This window comes from Mustelus asterias, chromosome 29 (genome assembly GCF_964213995.1).
Source record: "Mustelus asterias chromosome 29, sMusAst1.hap1.1, whole genome shotgun sequence".
In the NCBI taxonomy this organism is placed as follows: Eukaryota; Metazoa; Chordata; class Chondrichthyes; order Carcharhiniformes; family Triakidae; genus Mustelus; species Mustelus asterias.
Genome location: NC_135829.1, coordinates 19212829 through 19239165, shown reverse-complemented (window position 1 = coordinate 19239165; position 26337 = coordinate 19212829). Strand labels below are relative to the sequence as shown.

At 43.9% G+C, this 26337-nt stretch overlaps 1 protein-coding gene across 1 annotated transcript in view; it reads right to left on the bottom strand.

Annotated features, from left to right (window-relative positions):
* The window catches only part of ptpn9a (protein tyrosine phosphatase non-receptor type 9a), a 108334-nt gene extending 82305 nt beyond the window's left edge, over positions 1 to 26029 (bottom strand). Inside the window, exons 1-4 of the mRNA XM_078199822.1 lie at positions 25960 to 26029; positions 24405 to 24469; positions 4745 to 4869; positions 228 to 333 (exon numbers count right to left, since the gene is read on the bottom strand). Coding sequence (XP_078055948.1) covers positions 228 to 333; positions 4745 to 4869; positions 24405 to 24469; positions 25960 to 26029 — 366 coding nt within the window. The remainder of the gene's footprint in view (positions 1 to 227; positions 334 to 4744; positions 4870 to 24404; positions 24470 to 25959) is intronic.
* Between the last annotated feature and the right edge of the window lie 308 nt (positions 26030 to 26337).

Here is a 26337-nt window from a genome sequence, read left to right as displayed (position 1 = left end):
TCTGGCCCCGCTGCTGGGAATGTGGCAGGCCAACCTGAAGTCCACTGACGTTCAGCGGGACTGGAAGATCAGGTGGAGCTGGAAAATCCCACCCCCTTGGTTTTGGGAAGCATAGACCCCCCCCCCCATCTTGCCTGATCCTACCATAGCAAGAGCTGCTGCATTTCCAACATTTCCCTTTGCATGAACGGTAAACAAACGCAAGTGAAGGAAGTTTGGTTGCCTACCTTCAGAAGGTGAAGAATTTTCTTGCTTAGGTCGTACTCAAAGTTGGTGTACGCAGAGCCGGCCATATCATAAATGAACACCAGCCCGTTTCTCTGAGTTTCAAAACTGAGGAAACAAACATTCCCACCAAGATTAGAAATCTTAGATTAGAATATTCAGCACAGTAACTCTGCAGAATATACATTTCTACTGCTAAAAAATCAGATCAAATATTAAAGAAGCTATTCGGAGGGAAACACGAGCAGTTGTGTTTTCAGCACCATTTTGGACAGAAAAGGTGATATTTATACCATGTATGTATATGACAGAATTGTTAAGCAAAAAACTGTTTATATGCTAAATATGGTGACAAAATTTGTCAAGTCTGATGCAGATATTCTTATATACCAGGTATTAAGTGGGGGGTAATAGTGGGAAGGACAATTTTTGTTTTCTTGTGTGTTTTCCAATCTTTCACACAGTGCCAGTACATAGCAGCAGGCCCTCCACCCAGCCTGCCTCTGTCCTCTGCAGCTTCCACATTTGTTCCAGGGCAGGGGGTCTGACTTCTAATCCTAACAACAATAATCCCACTTTCCAGCCCTCTTTTTTTCCCCTCCAAGTTGGGTTTGCCGAGCTAGGTCTGTGCTCGCAACCTCAGAGCAAAATTCTGGGCCTAAATCGCAAATATTTTAAAACCGTTTCTTTCAAATCCTTAAATCATGCATTTTTTTTGTGTTCTGTGTCGTGTTTTCTGCCTCGTATACTTTTATACTTTCATTAATATTTCATGGTAGAAGCTGGTTTTAGAATGGAAACAGATAAAGATGTGGAGGGTTGCCAACACCCAGGAGAACTATACCCCATTTTGAGTTACTGCTTTCAGAAAGGGGACAGAACAAAATGGCAAAAGCAAAGGGAATGAAAAGATTATTTTTGCATGAAGAAATAGTTGAGGACAAGAGCAGATGGGATCTTCACGCTTCCAACCTTGCACATTGCAGATTCAGTTTAAATACAAGAGGGCCAGAAAAGGCTGTACACTCCATCTGGTCACTTCCACAAACTAATAGCCCCTTGTTTGTGGTTCAGGATATTGTGACCATTGCTCTAAGGCCCAGAAGAGTCATCTTAAAACACGTTTTGAGCATCAGCTTGCCCTAGGTTTCTGAAGGGTTCGCAAACAACACCATCAAAAATTGTTTAGGTGATAACTCGCAGTTTGGATTGACAGATTTTTCCCCCACTTCTGCTGCTCTTTTGAAGGGAGGCTTTTTAATAATTGACAAGGATACCAGAGGTCGTTCTGGTGGCTGCAGCCTGCAAATGACGAACCTCAGCCCTATTGAGGAATGTTTGTGCTCTTACAGTGAGTAAAGAGTAGACTAGAGAAGGCTGGTGTGCGAGTCTTATAGGTTTAATTTTGTAATTCTAATCAAAGACAAGTTATGTTTGCACGCAGCTTCTTGTCATCCATTGCTTACAATGAAATAAAGCAGCTTTCAAATCAACCGAAACCTCACCTTGCTTAGTATTAATCTGGTTCCTTCAGGGATTAAGGGAGTTTGAGGGAAGAGCTGACTGGTGGTGATTTAACCTGTGGATCACCACACCTCAGGCAAGGGGTAAGGTGGGCCTTCATGAATAATCTCAGCCAGTACAGGAATTGAACCCACTCTATTGGCATCACTCTGCATCATGAACCAGCTATCCAGCCAACTGAGCTAAACCGACTCCCACATATTTAAGACACAGAAATTCAATCCTGATCACAAGGGAGTTTTCATTGCTGCATTCCCAGCTCCCACCACCATGTACAGAATAGTGCTAGTCCTGCTTTTTTTGAAAAGTAAGAAGTCTCACAACACCAGGTTAAAGTCCAACAGGTTTATTTGGTAGCAAATACCATAAGCTTTCGGAGCAGAGCTCCTTCGTCAGATGGAGTGGAAATGTGCTCTCAAACAGGGCACAGACACAGAAATCAAATTACAGAATACTGATTAGAATGCAAATCTCTACAGCCAGCCAGGTCTTAAATGTACAGACAATGTGGGTGGAGGGAGCATTCAACACAGGTTAATGAGATGTGTATTGTCTCCAGACAGAACAGCTTGTGAAATTCTGCAAGTCCAGGAGGCAAGCTGTGGGGGTTACTGATAATGTGACATAAATCCAACATCCCGGTTTAGGCCGTCCTCATGTGTGCGGAACTTGGCTATCAGTTTCTGCTCAGCGACTCTGCGCTGTCGTGTGTCGTGAAGGCCGCCTTGGAGAACGCTTACCTGAAGATCCAAGGCTGAATGCCCGTGACTGCTGAAGTGCTCCCCCACAGGAAGAGAACAGTCTTGCCTGGTGATTGTCGAGCGGTGTTCATTCATCCGTTGTCGTAGCGTCTGCATGGTTTCCCCAATGTACCATGCCTCGGGACATCCTTTCTTGCAGCGTATCAGGTAGACAACGTTGGCCGAGTTGCAAGAGTAGGTACCGTGTACCTGGTAGATGGTGTTCTCACGTGAGATGATGGCATCCGTGTCGATGATCCGGCACGTCTTGCAGAGGTTGATGTGGCAGGGTTGTGTGCCACAGCAACCTCTGCAAGACGTGCCGGATCATCGACACGGATGCCATCATCTCACGTGAGAACACCATCTACCAGGTACACGGTACCTACTCTTGCAACTCGGCCAACGTTGTCTACCTGATACGCTGCAAGAAAGGATGTCCCGAGGCATGGTACATTGGGGAAACCATGCAGACGCTACGACAACGGATGAATGAACACCGCTCGACAATCACCAGGCAAGACTGTTCTCTTCCTGTGGGGGAGCACTTCAGCAGTCACGGGCATTCAGCCTTGGATCTTCAGGTAAGCGTTCTCCAAGGCGGCCTTCACGACACACGACAGCGCAGAGTCGCTGAGCAGAAACTGATAGCCAAGTTCCGCACACATGAGGACGGCCTAAACCGGGATGTTGGATTTATGTCACATTATCAGTAACCCCCACAGCTTGCCTCCTGGACTTGCAGAATTTCACAAGCTGTTCTGTCTGGAGACAATACACATCTCATTAACCTGTGTTGAATGCTCCCTCCACCCACATTGTCTGTACATTTAAGACCTGGCTGGCTGTAGAGATTTGCATTCTAATCAGTATTCTGTAATTTGATTTCTGTGTCTGTGCCCTGTTTGAGAGCACATTTCCACTCCATCTGACGAAGGAGCAGTGCTCCGAAAGCTTATGGTATTTGCTACCAAATAAATCTGTTGGACTTTAACCTGGTGTTGTGAGACTTCTTACTGTGCTTACCCCAGTCCAACGCCGGCATCTCCACATCATTTTTTGAAAAGAACAACCTTTTGCTTAAAGAAGCTTAGAGAAGCAATTGTTAGCATTGAACTGAGGAGATAACAGTGACAGATCCCTCAGTCACCTAATCTCTTAAACCATCTACAACTGCGCACTAACCAACACTGTCTCTACACCTCAACCCGGCGCATCAAATAGCTAAATCTAAATACTTTACACTTTTCCTCTTATAAAGATTGTAACAAACTTTAAAATCAATCTTAAACAAAGCAGGGTTCAATTTATTGATTCCCTAAAAGATCTTGAATGAGGAGGTTCACCAATTGATTCCAGGGATGAGGAGAGAGTGAACAGTTTGGGCCTATACTCGCTGGAGTTTAGAAGGACAAGAGGGGATCGAGGTATATAAAATTTTAAAAGGGATTGATAAAGTAAATGTAGACCAAATGTTTCCCCTTGTGGGGCAATCTCGAACAAGAGGTCACAGGTAGGGGTTGACAGGCAGTATAGGTTGAGGAGGAACTACTTCTCGCAGAGGGTGAATTTGTGGAACTCGCTGCCCCATAGCGCGGTGGAGTCTGAATCATTGAATGGTTTCAAGAAGGAGACAGATACATTTCGGATTTTAAAAATGGATTAAAGGGATAAGGGGAACAGGTGGGGAGGCGGATTTGAGACCAGGGAGAGATCAGCCATGATCTGATTGAATGGCGGAGCAGGCTCGAAGGGCTGAATGGCCTACTTCTGTTCCTAATTCCTATGTTCCCTTTACCTAGAATAAACAATTCCTGACAAAAGATGTTGGTGTATAAAGTCTATAATTATAAGCCAATACGACACGTTAGAAAAGAAATTTCAGTAATGTATGTAGAAGCTGCTAATTTTTGTACATGTGATTATTTTTAAAGCAATGACTTCTGATGCAGCTGGAATAGTTTACTCTGGAGGAAATAAATCTCAGTAAGAAGTCTCACAACACCAGGTTAAAGTCGGACAGGTTTATTTGGCAGCGCTGCTCCAAAAGCTTGTGCTGCCAAATAAACCTGTTGGACTTTAACCTAGTGTTGTGAGACTTCTTACTGTGCCCACCCCAGTCCAACACTGGCATCTCCACATCATGGAAATAAATCTCACAGGTTTGTGTTTCACAAAACAAAAATCAAATCTCCCACCAATTGAATGGCTCTCGAAAAACCTTTGGGTTGCAAATACCGAGAGTAAATGCTTACCTTTCAATAGCTTGATCAAGCAAGTAGAACAAGGCTTGCAACACCACATGTTGCAGAGTTTTATTAGGTTGATGTAACTTGGCAGTGAAGAGGGCAATGGATGCACCTGATGGATCCCGAATGCTCTGAAAAGGGGAAAGAGAAAATCTATGAGAATAGGTGTATAAAGGATAGATTCGCACTAGCTTAGAAATTACATTTTCACCACAAGAGGCTTTTATGTCCTTTCACTCAATTTTTCTATGAAACACTCCAGATATAGAATCCCTACAGTACAGGAGGAAGCCATTCAGTCCATCGAGTCTGTACCGACCACAATCCCACCCAGGCCCTATTCCCATAACCAAACACATTTACCCTGATAGTTCCCCCTGACACTAAGGGTCAATTTAGCATGGCCAATCAACCTAACCCGCACATCTTTGGACTGTGGGAGAAAACCGGAGCACCTGGAGGAAACCCACGCAGACACGGGGAGAATGTGCAAACTCCACACAGACAGTGACCTGAGGCCGGGAATCGAACCCGGGTCCCCGGCAGCGCTGTGAGGCAGCAGTGCTAACCACTGTGCCACCGTGCATCCAAAGGCTATTACTTTAGAAACTGGTTCCTGTGCAGTTATAGCAGGAGAACAACTAGTTAGTGAAGGTTGATGCCCCAGATCCGAGGACGGTTGGATCTGATAGAAACTTCATGAAGACAAAAACAACTCCATGGTGCTGGCATATTTAGTTTTCCATTTACACTTAAACAGTAGATAACGAGTCATGAAAAGCAAAGGAGAATCGGTAATAAAAAGTACATCACCAGCCTGACTGGCCAAAAGAAAGGGGAGAAGGAGACAGAGAGAAAGGGAAATAAACAGGGAGGGGGAGGCGCAGAGACAGGGGCCCTGATTTTACCGGCACACCTGAAATCGGGGTGGGCGAGGCTCGCAGAACGGCAATCTCCGTTGGCCTCAGGCGCGATCTTACAAGCCTCGGGCAGGCGTGCTGGTAAAATTCCGGCCACAGGGAGAGAGAGAGACACACAGACAGAGAGAGAGACAGAAAACAGGAAAGAGAGATCAGAGAGAGGAGGAGCAAGAGAGGGAGGAGAAGAGAAAGAAATGTGGTCTGAAATGACCACGTGGAAGGATAAGTAACAGTGAATAACTTTGGCAATGGAATCGCTTTAGAACACTGTGTGAATGTAAGTAAGTCTTAAATTATCTCTGGGACAATGTGACGCCTTAGTAACTGAATACAAAAGTACTTAAAGGGCTTAATAAAAGGTACAGAATGTGCATATATATCAAAATGGCAGGTAAGTAGAGAGATATGGAGAAATATTAAAATACTATAAATAGTAGAAAACCATCAAGATACCTTTCTCCTAAGTGAAAGCTCCTTGGTTCCTTTCCTTGGAAAAAGGTTGAGAGAAATGTGCATCATCAGCCAGACTGGTAAAGAGAGAGAGAGATAGAGATAGATAGATAGAGAGAGAGAGCGAGAGAGATAGAGATAGATAGAGCGAGAGCGAGAGCGAGAGCGAGAGCGAGAGCGATAGATAGATAGAGAGAGAGAGAGAGATAGATAGAGCGAGATAGATCGAGCGAGCGAGCGAGCGAGAGAGAGAGAGAGAGAGAGAGAGAGAGAGAGAGAGAGAGAGAGAGAGAGAGAGAGAGAGATAGATAGATAGATAGATAGATAGATAGATAGATAGAGAGAGAGAGAGAGAGAGAGAGAGAGAGAGAGAGAGAGAGAGAGAGAGAGAGAGAGAGAGAGAGAGAGAGAGAGAGAGAGAGAGAGAGAGAGAGAGAGAGCGAGAGAGATAGATAGATAGATAGATAGATAGATAGATAGATAGATAGATAGATAGATAGATAGATAGATAGATAGATAGATAGATAGATAGATAGATAGATAGATAGATAGATAGATAGATAGATAGATAGATAGATAGAGAGAGAGAGCGAGAACATCAAGTCAAATTGCTGAGTGAAGCTGCCCAGAGCTCTGTGGTGGTTCCTCCCCTATTAATTATTTGAACCAATGATCTTGAAGTAGAGCATGAATAATATCATCACATTTTCAGATGATATAGTGCTGTGACAGCTCTTTAATAACTGCATTTGATGGCCTGGCAATGAGGAATAGTTTGGTAGTTTAGAAGTTAATTTAGGTGGAAATACAAGAGCTTGTCCTAAAAACCAATACATTCCAATTGCTCACTCCCTCAAATATCTATCATATTAGCACTAACATTCTTCTATATAATCTAGTTCCTCAGACAGTACATTCCATACATTTGAATTCAAACTGCGCCCAAGTTCCTTCCGTTTATGTTAAGCTTGTGTTGCATGGTTTTGGCAATTGGAGATCCATTAACTGCATACAATTTGTCCAGTCCCTTAAGGATCTTAAATAATATTTCTGAAGCATTTGCTTCTCCAGAATAAACAAGCAAAATCCTTTTAACCTCTTCTCACGCTCTGATGTCTTAAGCTAGACATCAGCTTACTTGGCCTTTTTACACATTCGCCAAGACATGGATATTCTTGTTCAACTATCACAAGTAGATCAGAACACAGTAGGCCAGGCAGATGCTGGAATCTGAAACAAAAACAGAAGGCTGGAAAAACTCTGCCGATCTGGCAGCCTCTGCAGGGAGAGAAAATGGAGTTAATGTTTTGAGTCCGTTTGACTCTCCATTGGAATCAGAGAAGGAAAATGTGCTGGATGTTACACTGTGGCTGGGAGAGATTGCAACAAACATATGGCCCTGCGTGGGAGGGGAAGGAGAGATTTTGTATTGAGATAAAAATGAATGGGGTATTAAAAAAACAGGTTAAGATGAAGATGAAAGGAGAAGCAATTGTATCAAACTTCAATATTTTAAATTACAAAGTCAGGCCTGGAAAGTTAAATAGTCTGCGGGAGGATGGAGCAGATAGGGGTTGTGTATATAACTACATTAGTTTGATGATACAAAGCATTTTCTTTCTTACTGTTATGACCCTCTGGTGCAGGTTATTAGTAAATGTGTGGGGTGATAGGGATAGGGCGGAGGGGTGGGCCTGCATAAGATGCTCTGTTGGAGAGCCAGTGCAGACTCAATGGGCCAAATGGCCTCCTTCTGCACTGTAGGAATTCTGCATGTTGAAGCCGTATGAAAAGACATTCCAAAGGAAGGATGTCACAAATACGTCAAGGGCAGATTGAAGCAGTGGACAGTAGGGAAGTGAGTTAGCTTAAGTTTTTATATTAATGGCACCAGCAACTAATATTGATATAGTGCCTAGCTTAACATAATAAAACATCCCAGGAGTGTTATTAACAAAAAATGGTACTGAGCTTCATACTAATAATTTGTTTCAAATCGGGATACTACAGCACATAACCAAAATCTTAGTCAAGGAGAGAGGTTTTAAAGAAGGGAAAAAGGAGAGAGAGAAGCTTAGTGAGGAAATTCCACAACCACAGGCCCAGAAGGCAATGGTGGAGTAATTCAAATCTGGATTGGTCCAAGAGGCCAGGATTAAATGTCCATTTGTCTCAGAGGGTTAAGGGGCTAGAGGAGATTACAGAGATAGAGAGCGCTGGGGTGACAGATGAATTTGAAAATGAGTCTTTGTCACTTTACAGTAATTCCTTATTTGTCAGTGACATTCTCTAAATTATTAAGTTTTATTTATTAGTCACAAGTAAGGCTTATATTAACAAGGCAATGAAGTTACTGTGGAAATCCCCTAGTCGCCACACTCCGGCACCTGTTCGGGTACACAGAGGGAGAATTTAGCATGGCCAATGCATCTAACCAGCACGTCTTTCAGACTGTGGGAGGAAACCGGAGCACCCGGAGGAAACCCACGCAGACACGGGGAGAACGTGCAGACTCCGCACAGACAGAGACCCAAGCCAGGAATCGAACCCGGGTCCTTGCGCTGTGAGGCAGCAGCACTAACCACTGTGCCACCGTGCTGCCCCAAATCAATGTCAGAAGTGGGAAATATCAAGGCGTTGCTTATACTGAAGCCAAATAAGTCAGCAAGTAGATGGGTGAAGGATGAGCAGGAGTTAAGACATGGGCAGCAGAAGGATGGCGTCAAGTTCACAGAGGATGGGACATGGGAGGTCAGCTAGGAGCACATTAGAAAAGTCAATGCATTATTGATAGCTTAAAACCTACTTCTTTTGTTTTATAATGCCCACAAAGCACCTTGGGTCTTAATACATTAAAGTTGCTTCCATTGGAAAGGTTCACTTCAAATTAGTCTCCAATCAGGAACTAATCAAACAATGCGCGTTGTTCACTACAGTAGACATCCTGGAATGCAGTGTGCAGCTTTCGGCAATTTCTCCCTCCAAAATGTGGGGCTGTGAATTATTTTAATACAAACATCTTAAGGATATTTGTTGATAGAAGAAATTCGAAACAATAGGAAGATCTTTATCCCTCCTTTAAGGCTTCACGTTTCCTCATGATTCCTGACCCACACAGGAGACGTGGATCTGGAGAAATGGGTCATCAATAGCACTGATGAATGCCAGTAATTTTCTTCAGAGGTTCAATTTGGTGCTTCTCAGGCAATCCTGAGACTTCAATTCACTTTGGTCCAAGTCTTTAATCTGGATTTGACCTAGTTTGCCATCTTGGTGAGTAGGTGCTTGATCTTGATATAGTCATTGGGGTGAGAGAGTCAGATTTGCATTACAACCACCCCAATGGAGGAACAAAACGAGAGAGGCTGCAACTTCTGGGCTTTGGCAGAATTACAGAGTAAACAAGAGGCCACTCAGTAGAGCACATACCTCTTCCCTGCTGTGCAACTCAACGTTTATACAATTATGCAGCTCTTCCTTGAGGCTTTTCCTTACCTGGTTGAAGCACTGTAATTCTGCAACTACAAAGCTGAACAGAATAAATCTTTTTATTGAGAGCTTTCATCTAACTGAGGCAGCTTCAGGCCAATTCATTCAACAACCTGCTCTGAAAACTCTGCTCACATTTTGACAGCTGAAACAATTGATTGTCTACAGCAGCCGTGACAATCCACAACATTCTAAAAAGAATTTGCCCAATCTCTCAATGTTAACAGATTCTTTAAAAGAATTCCAGGATCCACTGAATCTCTACAGCGCAGAAGGAAGCCATTTTGGCTCATCAAGTCTGCACTGAATCTCTGAAAGAGCATCTTACCGAGGCCATCCCCTCACCCTATCCCCATAACGCCTTGACCATAAATCTCATACCCATAAATCTTTGGACACTAAGGGGCAAATTAGCATGGCTAATCCACCTAACCTGCACATCTTTAGACTGTGGGAGGAAACTGGAGCACCTGGAGGAAACTCAGGCAGACATGGGGAGATCGTGCAAAATCCACAGAGTCACCCAAGGTCAGAATCTAATCTGGGTCCCTGGCGCTGTGAGGCCGCAGTTCTAACCACTGTGTCACCCTAAACTTCTGGTTTTAACTTAGCACATTGTAACGCGGTCAAACGATACAATCCCTACAGTGCAGAAGGAAGCCATTTGGCTCATTAAGTCTGCACTGACTCTCTGAAAGAGCATCCTACCCAGGCCTCCCCCCATCCAGTTCTTCAATGGGCCAGACTCTATCTGTTTTTAACATATAGTCCGGTATTTTACGACCTTGCTCGGGCAAGGCTCGTAAAATCCCGCCCGAGGACAACGGAGAATTCCGTTCTGAGAGCCGCGCCAAAATTCCGGCCATACTGTTTGTGGACAAACAGGGGTGAAAACATTACCTCTGCCCATCTTCAGTGGATACTCTGCCCAGCATTACGAAATCAAAAGGATATCACCATTCTGTTTAGGCCACATCTGAAGTGCTCTGTACAATCACACCTCAGGAGGGTTTTTTGGCCTTGGAACAACTATATCATCAAAATTATACCTAGGCTAAGGATTAAATTATAAGGACAGGTTGAAAAGACTAGGTTCGTATTCCCTTGAATATAGAAGATTAAAGGATGGTCTAATTAAGGTGTTGACAGGATATGATGGGGAGATAAGACAAAAGCTTTTTCCTTTTACCTCGATCAAGGGACAGAGCCTTAAAATTAGAACTCAGGCATTCCAGGGTGAGGTCAGGAAGCAGTTAGTGGAAGTTTTGCCATTCTCCCTTAAAAAACTGCTGAAAACAGTGGTTGGGTTGGGGTATCAACTGAAAGTGTTTCAACTCAAGATGAACAGATTTTTGGTTGGTGTGGGTAGTAAGGGATTATGTTGCCATGTTAGCCATGTTCCATACTCAATGGTGGAATGGGCTCAAGGTGCTGCAATGCTATGTCGATATGGTTCTGAACTGACATGGCTCAAAGAAATGTTTGTGATGCGGTTCTCAGACCCAAGTCAAAAGACAAACGCTTTTGATGAGTAATGTAATATGGTTCATCAGAATTTCTTGCCAGGACTTTGCTTAAATTGCTGGCCATCTGTCAGGTAGGCATGATCAGTTCCGAGAAATGTCAAATAGTCCGTCAAAATAGGATCCTCTCTTTATAGCGACTCATTTCTTTCAACACAAATGTTGACCTTTCAAAATAATCTCCAACTCTACAGGAAGTAGATCAAATTTGGCTCTGACAATGGGTCATCCAGTCTCAAATCAGCTCTAATCTCTCTCCACAGACGCTGTCAGACCTGCTGAGATTTTCCAGCATTTTCTGTTTTTGTTTCAGATTCCAGCATCTGCAGTAATTTGCCTTCAGCTTTGCCTCGTGGTCTTTTTTGCTACCAGATAATGATTCGTGAGGTGTTACAGCTGACCTTTCTTGCTCAACAACCTCAGTTTCTAATTCTCCAAACTGGTGTGTCAATAGAGACATTTGATACAATAGTTAGATGCAATAAACAAAGAAGAAAAATGGTACAATATAATGCCTGTTACTGCAAACCCACTGAGGGTGTTCTACTTTCTCATCGTTGTTTCAGAAGGGAGTTAGAAATCAAAATCAATCCGCTTTGCTTAAAATATTCAGTGGAACTTGGACCTCGTGCTACATGAGAAAATTAGCATCCACTTAAAGTAACATGGCAAACATGTGTTCCGCAGACCTAACCACAAATTCTTATCATATTATTTTTACCATTTTATCAATCTCTGCACGAGTCTTGATCAAGAGACGCCGTGAGTCAGCAGCTAGCACTGCTGACTCATGGTGTCAGGGTCCCGGGTTCAATTCCGGCCTCAGGTCACTGTCTGTGTGGAGTTTGCACGTTCTCCCCGTGTCTGTGTGGGTTTCCTCTGGTTTCCTCCCACAGTTCAAAGATGTGCAGATTGGGTTAATTGGACATGCTAAATTGACCCCTAGTATCTCAAAATGTGTAGGTTAAGTTGATTGGCCATGATAAACTGCCCCATAGTGTCAGGGGAGTAGCAGGGTAAATACATAGGGTTACGGGCGGCACGGTGGCACAGTGGTTAGCATTGGTGCCTCACAGCACCAGGGAGCCGGGTTCAATTCCCAGCTTGGGACACTGTCTGAGTGGAGGCCACACGTTCTCCCCGTGTCTGCGTGGGTTTCCTCCGGGTGCTCCGGTTTCCTCCCACAGTCCAAAGATGTGCGGGTCAGGTGGATTGGCCATGCTAAATTAACCCTAGTGTCAGGGGGACTAGCTAGGGGAAATTCATGGGGTTATGGGGATAGGGCCGGGTGGAATTGTGGTCGGTGCAGACTCGATGGGCCGAATGGCCTCCTTCTGCACTGTACAGGGATAGGACCTGGGTTGGATTGTCAGTGCAGGCTTGATGGGCTGAATGGCTTCCCTTCTGCACTGTAGGGATTCTATGATAACAGCATAAATGCTATCATGTGAATGTCTGAGTGCCCTTCAGATCATTGTTGCCGAGCTTTAGTATGATTTTAACAGAAGGTAAAGGTAGATGTATGAACCTTTTGATGCTTTATCCACTCTCATTAATAACATTTTATAATAAGTTGGATGCTCTCCCTCCTGACTTTGCTGTACCTGGTAGGTGTATGAAATTTTCAGACTGCATCTACTTGCATTAATAACACCCTGTAAGATAGATGTTCTCTCTCCAGACTTTGCCACACCCAAAGCATTTCAAAGCATGAAATAAGTGGCTGCAGCAGAGAACTGGTCATGAAAGTAATCTGAAGTGATGAACAAAGGGTGTGTCATAAACAACATACTGACTGCAGTAAAGTGCAATTTGTCCTATGGTTTACTGGCACCAGTACTTTTAACATGGTTAGTAATAACACCAGCATCCACTGTTGGTCAGGACAGCATTTCTATTGTAGTGCAAGGTAACACGATGAGGAAGCCTTGAATCACAATGTTGATTTATTGAAGGATAGTTCAAACTATATACACACAAGTTCAGTACAAATGCAGGTCTAGTTCCACCAATCCCGGGCTCACATAGAAGGTTTCATCCTACCAGGACTCTGGCCCCGATTTGCTTGCTTCTTTCTGATGGGTCACATGACCCTCCTGGGGCCCATCAACAACCACCCCTTAAAGGGGCCACGCTACCAAGTTTCATAAACTTTTGGAACATTGTAGCAAAGAACAAAGAACAAAGAACAATACAGCACAGGAACAGGCCCTTCGGCCCTCCAAGCCCGCGCCGCTCCCCGGTCCAGGATTGAATCCTGAATCCAGGATCCCCGCCCAATTTTCCAGCCTATCTACATCCTAATATCCTATCCACCGAGCTGTCCCTCACAGCTACGATGCTTTGTTCATTACAACCTATTAACTTACCCCCACCCCCCCATTCCAGACCATGTGATCTCCAGGGAGAGGCGAAAACCCAGAGTGAAAAACCCCAGGGCCAATATGGGGAAAAGAAATCTGGGAAATTCCTCTCCGACCCCCTGAGGCGATCGAAACTAGTCCAGGAGATCACAATGGCCCCGATCGGAAAATGCTTCCCAACCCTAGTCATTTCCACTTCCACGAACACCATATGAATTCCCTGCCCCCGAGACAGGTTCCCAACTATCCGCAGTCTCACTCTGTACTGGCACCAGCAAGATGATCATAGAATGAAGCCTTGAAACGAGAAACCAGGAACAATTAGCCCGCGCTGCTCCCTGGTCCAAACTAGACCACTCTTTTGTATCCCTCCATTCCCACTCCGTTCATATAGCTGTCTAGATAAGTCTTAAACGTTCCCAGTGTGTCCGCCTCCACCACCTTGCCCGGCAACACATTCCAGGCCCCCACGACCCTCTGTGTGAAATATGTCCTTCTGATATCTGTGTTAAACCTCCCCCCCTTCACCTTGAACCTATGACCCCTCGTGAACGTCACCACCGACCCGGGGAAAAGCTTCCCACCGTTCACCCTATCTATGCCTTTCATAATTTTATACACCTCTATTAAGTCTCCCCTCATCCTCCGTCTTTCCAAGGAGAACAACCCCAGTTTCCCCAATCTCTCCTCATAACCAAGCCCCTCCATACCAGGCAACATCCTGGTAAACCTCCTCTGTACTCTCTCCAAAGCCTCCACGTCCTTCTGGTAGTGTGGCGACCAGAACTGGACGCAGTATTCCAAATACGGCCGAACCAACGTTCTATACATCTGCAACATCAGACCCCAACTTTTATACTCTATGCCCCGTCCTATAAAGGCAAGCATGCCATATGCCTTCTTCACCACCTTCTCCACCTGTGACGTCACCTTCAAAGATCTGTGGACTTGCACACCCAGGTCCCTCTGCGTCTCTACACCCTTTATGGTTCTTCCATTTATCGTGTAGCTCCTCCCTACATTATTCCCACCAAAATGCATCACTTCGCATTTATCAGGATTGAACTCCATCTGCCATTTCCTTGCCCAAATTTCCAGCCCATCTATATCCTTCTGTAGCCTCTGACAATGTTCCTCACTATCTGCAAGTCCTGCCAGTTTTGTGTCATCCGCAAACTTACTGATCACCCCAGTTACTCCTTCTTCCAGATCATTTATATAAATCACAAACAGCAGAGGTCCCAATACAGAGCCCTGCGGTACACCACTAGTCACAGGCCTCCAGCCGGAAAAAGACCCTTCCGCTACCACCCTCTGTCTTCTATGACCAAGCCAGTTCTCCACCCATCTAGCCACCTCCCCCTTTATCCCATGGGATCCAACCTTTTTCACTAGCCTACCATGAGGGACTTTGTCAAATGCTTTACTAAAGTCCATATAGACAACATCCACGGCCCTTCCTTCATCAACCATTTTGGTCACTTCTTCAAAAAACACCACCAGGTTCGTGAGGCATGACCTCCCTCTCACAAAACCATGTTTGTGAAGCAGTACAGTTTTGAAGAAACTCTCAGATGGATTACCAGAAACTAGAAAAAGACTGGAGCTAAAACAAGCAAGTTACAACAGACAACATCTGCGGCACCACTACTTAAAGCAGCTGTCACGCAGTCATTAAACTTTAGCGCTTAGATCCATCTTCCAAGGTTTGTTTTATCTGCAGCTGTTCTTTCCAACCTGTAAACCCATTTGCTCGAGATTAGGATTACAGCCGATCTCATGAAGTGTGGGAGGTGCTGGAATGCAGAAAGTTAGATTACCAACCTTGTATGGTCTCCTTCATTTTTTGAATGAAGCCATCCTCTGCGTACCAAAACCTCATCCGTTCACCTCAGAAGTTTTCCAGGAAATTGTAAATCATTGTATGATTATTATTACACTTCTGCGGTTTTCTGCTTGTTTGCTCAGCTCCTTTGATTTTTGGGAAAAACAACTGGCAAACCATTTTAGGAGCTATTTATAGATCTACTAAGGAAGACTGGTGACACAAGACCAATAATGTGAAGACGTCTTAAAGAAATACTGCTCCTATGATTTTCCCCAAAAATTATGTGGTAGTATGTGGGAACAGGGAGAGGGACATTCAGTCACTCATAGCTGATCCAGTATTCAATTAGATCATAGCTGGTCTGCATCCTAATGGAATTTACCCACTTTGGTTCCCCAAAAAGTGGTATTATTGCTAGGCTATAAATCCAGAAATTCAGCTAATGTTCTGGGGACCCGGGATCCGCCACGGCAGATGGTGGAATCTGAATTTAATAAAAAAACATATGGAATTAAGAATCTACTGACAACCATGAAACCATTGTCGATTGTCAGAAAAATCTATCTGGCTCACTAACATCCTTTAGGAAGGGAAATCTGCTGTTCTTTGGGCGGCACGGTGGCACAGTGGTTAGCACTGCTGCCTCACAGCTCCAGGGACCCGGGTTCAATTCCGGCCTTGGCCACTGTCTGTGTGGAGTTTTGCACATTCTCCCCGTGTCTGCGTGGGTTTCCTCCCACACTCCAAAGGTGTGCGGGTTAGGTTGATTGGCCATGCTAAATTGCCCGTAATGTTAGCAGAGTAAATGTGTGGGGTTACAGAAATAGGGATTGTGGTCACAACAGACTCAATGGGCCAAATGGCCTCCTTCTGTACTGGAAGGATTCTATGGAATTTCTACAGAAAAAATCTTACCTCACAAAAATCTACTGATCTGAGTCTTGAAAATGATGCATAACTTAACCTTAATAGTTTCTCAGTACAGAGTGTTCCAGATTTCCGCTTCACTTTGAGAAAGTGATTCCTGACATCACTTTCGAACAATCTAGCTCTAATTTTATTAGGACCCCTTGTTCGAGACTCTCCCAGAAGGGGAAATAGTTTCTCTCAATCTACCTGACGCATCTTTGTGAAGAAAGCTCCCTTTGACAGTCGATCCAAAGTTTAACTTCACTTGTCGTCTCTGTGTATACGAGCAGGGATAGCAGCGACATAAACTTGAACTACAGGACACAATAGCTAGAATGCAAAGTGTCTGGATGTACTACAGCGATCACCAAGAAACCTCTACTCGGAACCAACCAACTACATTAACAAAAGTGTTGATGTTAAGTACACAGGGTGGCTCTGAGAAACACCAGAGCCCAGTTATACACACACAAAATCTCTCAGTCAAAATATAATTTCAATTGTTATGATTCCTTCCTTTCCAATTCTGTGTCAAGCTACTTAATTTTAATGGAAATGCAGGATGCTAAAGTGACTGCAGGGACAATGTCAGTGACATTTTTGCAGTAATCCTGTTTATATATTCAATTGAAAGGGAAAATTATTTGCCTGCCTCCTCAGAAATCCCCCAGATCCAGCAACCTTTCTATCCCAAGCCGAAATGTCCACTCTGAACAAGGACCTTGCAGCTTCTCAGTCCAACTGACTAGCCGGCTGTGGAAAGGGTTACATTTGTGTTATGAATTGGGAGTTGTAGGGGAGTGACTTTGCACCCACACCCTCCCAAACTAGCTCAGGTCTCTGTAGGCATGCAGCAGGCAGAAAGGCAAGCAATTCAATACGGGAAAGCAAGAAACGTGAAATAAGGGAAAATCACTCCAAGGCTGTGGTTGAAGATGTAATGGCAGCCAGGTGCAAAGTATTGGCAGTAGCATTGGTTGCCAATCATTCCTGTTTAGTTTGGGTTAGTTTGTGAATGAGAGTGCATGTACAAGAGCAGTGGAAGGGAAAATGGGTGGTTGGAAGACTGATTTTGGGCATTGCTGTACCAACTAATTGATACCATATTCTGTTCTATTGGCCTGTAAACCAAAACTGTTTGTTCCATTCTAAATGCCAGGTCATAGTGGCTTCAACTCCTTATGCACAATGTGTACTAGTGCAGTGCCCACACCATTTACCAGGACGTGGCCCACTTTCATTGCTATTATTAGGAAGATGTCAGATTTTCCATACTTTTGAATGCAATGTTTTAATCTGCTGTATTAACAGTTCATTCTAACCAAAAAGGGGTGAGAGGACTGAAAAGCACCCTCCTTGATCTTTTCAAAGGTAGGGTCTGTTCCACCACCTCGAGTGCATCTTTATAATGAGATCGGTGCAAAACCAACTGATGAGACATCCTTTCAGATGTAGCGTGTTCACATTTGGAGATAATGGCAGCAGCATCCACAGTGGTTACACTGTGGTCTCCAAAGTTCATAGAAGGCGTTCAGAATATTGAGTTGTAAGTGGTTGTATGTTAAACTGTCCATTTACTTCCAAGGTAGAATACGATTTGGGTCAAAAGAATAGCTAATCTGCATTTCTATCTGGATATAAGGTCCATGTGATTCCCATTGCCATGGAGATGGTTTTTGAGTACGGGCGTAGTTTTAAGATATTCCTGAAACTCTGATACACAGGCAGTCTGCCAGCATTCTAAAATGCATCACCATGCAGGGATGCAGGTGGGAGCTCACACTCTGCCAAGTGGGAGATGGAATCAAGGACATTTTCTATTTCCAAATATAATAATTTACATTTTGCCAATGTTGAGCAGGGGAGGAACTCTACATAAGATCCCCTTTGTTATGATGTTTTCCTAGCAGCACAGAGCACTCTGACAAAGGGATGGATACCTCCCTTAATAAAGACTTCGTGATTAACTGGTTCATCTCCCATGGGTGGCTCGTGATGAGCCAGTGAACAAGCTGCTCTCATGAGCTGGAAAGCAACATGGCAACTTAGAAATGTGTGAAAATAAGAGGTAGTGATGCGTCAACATCTTCTCTGATCGCTTCCTGGAAGATGTGTTGCACTCATTTTTTAAAGTGAAAACGTGACACAGAATGTCGGCAGGCTGGGCTCGAGCAAGATGTAAGGTTTTTGCTAGTGTATACAGTGGGTACATTTTCACCATTTTAATTCTGTTGGTACAGAGAAAACTTAAATTTTCTTTGTGCATGCATATATAGATGAATGGAATGGAGGGGGAAATTCACCATACATATAAGACCAGAAGACCCCAAGACATAGGAGCAGAATTAGGCCACTCAGCCCATCGGGTCTGCTGCGCCATTCAATCATGGCTGATATTTTTCTCATCCCCATTTTCCTGTCTTTTCCCAATAGTTCCTGATCCCCTTATTAACCAAGAACCTATCTAGCTCTGTCTTAAAGACACTCAATGACCTGTCCTCCACAGCCTTCTGTGGCAAAGAGTTCCACAGATTCACCACTCTCTGGCTGAAGAAATTCCTCCTCATCTCCGTTTTCAAGGATCGTCCCTTTAGCCTGAGGTTGTGCCCTCTGGTTCTAGTTTTTCCTATTAGTGGAAACATCCTCTCCACATCCACTCTACCCAGGCCTCGCAGTATCCTGCAAGTTTCAATAAGATTCCCCCTCATCCTTCTAAACTCCAACGATTACAGACCCAGAGTCCTCAACCGTTCCTCATACAACAAGCTCTTCATTCCAGGGATCATTCTTGTGAACCTCCTCTGGACTCTTTCCAAGGCCAGCACATCTTTCCTTAGATATGGGATCCAAAACTGCTCACAATACTCCAAATGTTTTATACAGCCTCAGAAGTACATTCCTGCTCTTGTATTCTAGCCCTCTTGACATGAATGCTAACATTGCATTTGCCTTCCTAACTGCCTATTGAACCTGCACGTTAACCTTAAGAGAATCTTGAACAAGGACTCCCAAGTCCCTTTGTGTCTCCGATTTCCTAAGCATTTTCCCATTTAGAAAATAGTCTATGCCTCCATTCCTTCTTCCAAAGTGCATAACCTCACACTTTTCCACATTGTATTTCATCTGCCACTTCTTTGCCCCACTCTCCTAACCTGTCCAAGTTCTTCTGCAGTCCCCCTGTTTCCTCAATACTACCTGTCCCTCTACATATCTTTGTATATAGAGATGAGTGGAATGGATAGGTATGGGAAAGTTCACTTGTAACTTGTAACACTGATATGGGCGGCATGGTGACACAGTGATTAGCACTGCTGCTTCACAGCACCAGGGACCCGGGTTCGACTCCCATTTGGGAATGTCTGTGCGGAATTTGCACATTCTCCCTGTGGCTTTCCTCCGGGTGCTCGGGTTTCCTCCCACAGTCTGAAAGACGTCCTCTTTAGGTGCATTGGCCGTGCTAAATTCTCCCTCAGTGTACCCGAACAGGCGCTGGAGTGTGGCGACTAGGGAATTTTCACAGTAACTTCATTGCAGTGTTTACGTAAGCCTACTTATGATGATAATAAACAAACTTTAAACAGAAGATCAAGATAATTCCAAACTAGTTATCTGTGATGAAAAGGTCTACATTGGATCCGTATTACTGTGCCTAAGAACTTCTACTCCTAATGGAGATGTAGCTGCATTAGGGTGAAGGAGGCAAAATGTATTAGCATCAAAACTCTTTATCAATACTTTCGAAGACCGGTGAGAAACTTGTGCCCCACAGGCTGAAGAGCCGCTGCAGGCAGTGCCTGGAAATGTGAACTGCTTTATTCACAATGAGGCCAAATGTAGAAGGGATTAAAGAATGTCAAGCAAGTTTATTCCCTAGTTTAAAGATCCTCGTTGCTGACTGACATATTGATTTGAAGAATTAGCAATCACAAAACAAAAATAATTAACTAAAAAGAGCAAACACATACTTTCGGGGAAATAAACCATAGCTGACTTGCAAGATAACACAAATATTAGCTCCCCTTTTGCTTTGCTTCACAAACAAGGGGAAAAAACTAGAAATCTACCAACCAGGTCACAACCTCTAATAAAACAGTGTGTTAACCACAAACAAATATACTTTGACCCGAGGGAAAAGAAGGGACTGTTCAAAATATATACAGGCTTTAACAATAGGAAGGAAGGCAACTAAACAGTCATAGAATTCCGTGGTGTACAATTTATATACATAGTTTATTGAGACAGTGAATTGAGAAAACATAGCTAAAATAAAGAACAGATTTATTGTCCGAAACCTTAACTAAAATTGTTGGGGAAATATAGATTGTTAATAAGATAGAACTTTACAAAGTAACAATATCAATAAAACAACCAGCCAAACCAAAATCTACAGGGATCACTATGCTGGATTGGGAACCTGGTCAAGAATCAAAAGCTTTGTTGGAATTAGACACAAAAAAGGCAGTTTTACCCATCAAAAAAAAAAAATCCACTTTCTCAATCAACGAAATAATAAAATTTCCAAATTTTCAAACAAATTAGGGTAACTGTGCGCATAAAATCCTGAATGGAGGAGCACGAGGAATGTTAAGTTACAATTAAGTACTATAGTGATTTTGAAGGGGAAACTTTGTTAGACACAATGAATGATTATTGCTTTTTGATGACAGAGAACATGCTGGAAAGTAATCAAGTCTCTTGAGAGATCCGGGATGCAGCAAAGCAGAAATGGTTCTGTCCCTTCACAGATTCACATTAAACACCAAGCGTTGCTAATGAATATCACTCACTGATAGTGAAGAACAACATTGCATACTTAGGCCAACCACTAACAAAAAAATAAATTCACTGCATTATCCCTGAGTGAGAAACATCAAAGTTGTGATAATCCATAAAACCTACCTCTTCGATCAAGCTTTTGTTCGCTTGTCTAGACTCCTCCTATGTGACCCAGTGTCAGATGCAATGAGCCTTGGGATGCGACATTAATGGCGTTTTATAAATGCAATTGGCAAGCAGTGAGATACTACAATACACTTTGTCTCACCTTCAAATTCCTCCACAGCCTCACCGATCCCTATCTCTGTCATCGTCTCTAGTCCTGCGATCCACCAAGAGTTCTGTATCCCTCTAAGTCTGGCCTTCTGAACATCCCTGATTTTAATTGCTCCACCACTGGTGGCCATGTATTCCTCTGCCTGGGCCTTAAACTCTGGAAATTTGTCCCCAAACATCCCACTCCCGTCCCTCTCCGTTTAAGATATTCCATAAAACCTACCTCTTCAACCAAACTTTTGGTCGCTTGTCTAAACTACTCCTACGTGACCAAGTGTCAGATGCGATGCACCTCAGGATGTTTTACTATGGTAAAGGTGCTTTATAAATGCAACTTGTTGCTGTAGTTAGTCCTGTTTTGTCATTGAAATCTGCAGGAAGATGCAGTAAACGTTACGAAGATGGATCCTATCAGAATTGTGTGTGTGCGCTAATCACAGTAAGAAGTCTCACAACACCAGGTTAAAGTCCGACAAGTTTCTTTGGTAGCACAAGCTTTCGGAGTGTCACTGCTTCTTCAGGTGAGTGAGGAGTTGTGTTCACAAACAGGGCATATACAGACACTAACTCAATTTACAAGATAATGGTTGGAATGCGAGTCTTTACAGGTAATCAAGTCTTTACAGGTACAGACAATGTGAGTGGAGAGAGGGTTAAGCACAGGTTAAAGAGATGTGTATTGTCTCCAGACAGGACAGTTAGTGGGATTTTGCAAGCCCAGGCAAGTCGTGGGGGTTACAGATAGTGTGACATGAACCCAAGATCCCGGTTGAGGTCGTCCTCATGTGTGCAGAACTTGGTTATCAGTTTATGCTCTGCGACTCTGCGTTGTTATGCGTCATGAAGGCCGCCTTGGAGAATGCTTACCCGAAGAGCAGAGGCTGAATGCCCGCGACCGCTGAAGTGCTCCCCAACAGGAAGAGAACACTCCTGCCTGGTGATTGTCGAGCGGTGTTCATTCATCCGTTGTCATAGCGTCTGCATGGTCTCCCCAATGTACCATGCCTCGGGACATCCTTTCCTGCAGCGTATCAGGTAGACAACGTTGGCCGAGTCTCAAGTGTAGGTACCGTGTACCTGGTGGATGGTGTTCTCACGTGAGATGATGGCATCCGTGTCGATGATCCGGCACGTCTTGCAGAAGTTGTTGTGGCAGGATTGTGTGGTGTCGTGGTCACTGTTCTCCTGAAGACTGGGTAGTTTGTTGCGAACAATGGTCTGCTTGAGGTTGTGCGGTTGTTTGAAGGCAAGAAGTGGAGGTGGCCTTGGCAAGATGTTCATCTTCATCGATGACATGTTGAAGGCTCCGGAGAAGATGTCATAGCTTCTCCACTCCGGGGAAGTACTGGACGATGAAGGGTACTCTGTCCGCCGTGTCCCGTGTTTGTCTTCTGAGGAGGTTGGTGCGGTTTTTCGCTGTGGCGCGTCGGAACTGTCGATCGATGAGTTGAGTGCCATATCCTGTTCTTATGAGGGCGTCTTTCAGCATCTCTGGGTGTCTGTTGCGATCCTCATCTGAGCAGATCCTGTGTATATGGAGGGCTTGTCTGTAGGGGATGGCTTCTTTAATGTGTTTAGGGTGGAAGCTGGAGAAGTGGAGCATTGTAAGGTTATCCGTGGGCTTGCGGTACAGTGAAGTGCTGAGGTGACCGTGCTTGATGGAGATGTGTGTGTCCAAGATTCCGGAGAGTAGTCCTTGTGAGTCTGATGGTGGGATGGAACTTGTTGATGTCATTATATAGTTGTTTCAGTGATTGTTCACCATGGGTCCAAAGGAAGAAAATGTCATCGATGTATCTAGTGTATAGCATCAGTTGAAGGTTCACATCATGTGCTAATCACAGCAAACATGTGTTCAGAGAAGTTGCATTGTTTCGACCTTTCTCTGACACCCCATTTTGTAAAGCATGCTCCTTTTTGCTTTGCTTCACAATACTCCAGAGGATAGAGTACGTATTGGTATATATCTAGCCTTTTTATTAAGAGCATTCTTACATTCACCTCAAATACCAAGAAGGCCTTGTGTCTTCCACCAGATGAGAACTTACTCTTCCGTGAGTTTCCTTTTTCTTATGACATTATTCTTAATTCCTTGCTACCCACCAAAGAAGCCAAGCTGAACACAGCACTACTTGACTCAATAGGTCAGATCACCCACTGGCTGTCCAAGGACAAATAAGAACCCCATTAATTCCAACAATTCAATCATATAGCCTAACATGAAATACTAAAGATCTGTATGGCACTGCACATGAAGAGGAACAGTGAAACTGAGGAGGCAATGGCCTAGTGGTATTATCACGAGACTTTTAAATCCAGAAACTCAGCTAATGTTCTGGGGACCCGGGTTCGAATCCCGTCACGACAGATGGTGGAATTTGAATTCAATTAAAAAATCTGGAAATATGAATCTACTGATGACCATGACGGCATTGTCGATTGTCGGAAAAACCCATCTGGTTCACTAATGTCCTTTAGCGAAGGAAATCTGCCATCCTTACCTGATCTGGTCTACATGCGACTCCAGAGCCACAGCAATGTGGTTGACTCTCAACTGCGCTCTGAGTGGGGTGGCTTATTAATGGATCAACCATCAATCCATTGTACAAAAACCATCAAACTGAAATCCTTTGCTGCTTTAAAGCATCAGCCTTTTCAAACCAGATAATGAAACCTCACAGCGCCAGGGACCCGGGTTCAATTCCTGGCTTAGGTCACTGTCGGTATGAAGTTTGCACATTCTCCCCGTGTCTGCGTGGGTTTCCTCCAGGTGTTTCGGTTTCCTCCCACAGTCCAAAGACGTGGATTGGCCATACTGAATTGTCCCTTAGCGTCAGGGGGACTAGCTGGGGTAAATGCATGGGGTTATGGGATAGGGCCTGGGTGGGATTGTGGTCGGTGCAGTTTCAATGGACTGAATGGCCTCCTTCTGCACTGTAGGATTCTATGATTCTATGAAACTCCCTGTGCTGCAACTGAAAATCAGCAATTCCCAGAATCCAGGTCACCTGATTAATATGTGCATACAGAGTCAGAAAAATCAGATTCTGAACAGATTCTGACGCCATCAGTTCTAGCCATGAGTAAATTAAGGGACAGCGTAGACAATATATAGTATGGTCAGTCACTAACCATAGCTTCTAGAAGTAGAAGCTTGCTGAGAAGAATGGAAGGCCCAGGTAAACCTGGCAGTAGAACTGCAGAAATAATTGCAGACAAGGATTCAGGAAAACAAAAAGAATTGATGGAAATGATGACCAACAGACTCTCCATTGACTACAATCTCTGATGCCATCATTGCTTTTACAGTTTGCAACAGTGAAAGAGTTGGGGACATTGCCCAAATCCTGGAGGCATTAGGAGATGGAGTACAGATTGCCCAGCTTAGCGAAGAGATGACTAACCATATTCACAGCTGTCACCTGTACCCACAAGACAAGAGGTTGCTGCATAAGAGTTTAGAAAGAGTAACACAACTGACTTATAGCAAGGAAGTGGTAGAGGAAACTTCACAAGATGCTAGAGTACACAATGAACTTTCAGACAAAGAGGCTGCAGCTATTGGAATTTGTTACTCTGCTGTAACCCACTCAGAAACCACCCTGATTAGGCAGAAACATTTTGCAAAGTTATACATTTAAAAAAAAAACACATGCAAGCTTCTACCACATTATTAATGAACAGACTAACATGTAAATAAAAGTGGTTAAAGCACAATTAATTAATTTTATGTTTATTGGCATTTAATCATACATTTCCCGAAGGAGCTTTTTCTGCCCAGAATAAACACCTAGCTTCTACGTCAAGATTTGGGAATTGAAGATTATAGTCAAAGGTTCAACCATGAAGTTCCTGATTGAGACTACACGGTGGCACAGTGGTTAGCACTGCTGCCTCACAGCGCCAAGGTCCCGGGTTTGATTCCTGGCTTGGGTCACTGTCTGTCTGGAGTTTGCACGTTTTCCCCATGTCTGCGTGGGTTTCCTCCGGGTGTTCCGGTTTCCTCCCACAGTCTAAAAGACGTGCTGGTTAGGATGCATTGACCCGAACAGGTGCCCGAGTAGGGGAATTTCACAGAAACTTAATTGCAGTGTTAATGTAAGCCTTACTTGTGATTAATAAATAAACTACTTCCACAGGCTAGAACTACCTCACCCAATAATCCTCCTGCCAAAAAGCGGATACTTGGCATGTTTTGGTAGAACTCTCACCTTTGAGCCTGAAGGTCATGGTTCAAGTCCTACTCGAGAGACCTCAGGGCGCATTCTAGGCTAACAGTCCTGTTGCCAGTACTGAGGGAATGCCGCATTGTTGGGTGTGGCATTAAAAATTGGGGCTCATCTGCCTTCTCATTTTGAAGAGGAGTGGTGGAATTCTCTTCAGTGTCCTGGCCAATGATTACTCCTTAACAACCATCACCAAAACATCACAGGGTTATCACAAGGCTGTAAGAATCTATTGTACACAATTTGGCCGCCACGTTTCCGACATTTCAACTGAGACAACACTTCAAGAGTAGTAAACTGGCTACTGAATGCTTTGGAGAGTCCTAAAATCATGAAAGTACGTATTTCTTTATTGGCATCCATCTCAGCTGACTGCAACCAGGGTGCATGCCACTTCTGTATTGAATCTGTATAAAGCATTAATCTAACTACGCCCACTTCAGATTTTCCCGCAGACTTACCTGATTCCTTTTTGAACGGAACCATTGACTCTGCTTCCACAACTCGACCAGGTAGTGCATTCCAGAACATCATAACTCAATATGTAGGGACAACTTCTCTTCCTTCACTTTTGGTTCTTTGCCAATTACTTCAAATCAGCCAACTCTACTGCCACTGGAAACACTTCTTACCTGCTCCATTAAAACCCTTCAAGGTTATCAAATCTCTCTTCATCTTTTCTCTCCATGTGACTTTGACACCATTCAAGCAAATCCCCTCTGCTCCCTCTTCGAGGTTTTGACATTCTTCCAAAAGTGTGTTTCCCAAAATTGGACATAATATTCTAGTTGGGGCCCAACAGTGTTTTATAACAGTTATAGCATAACTTCCTTGCTTCC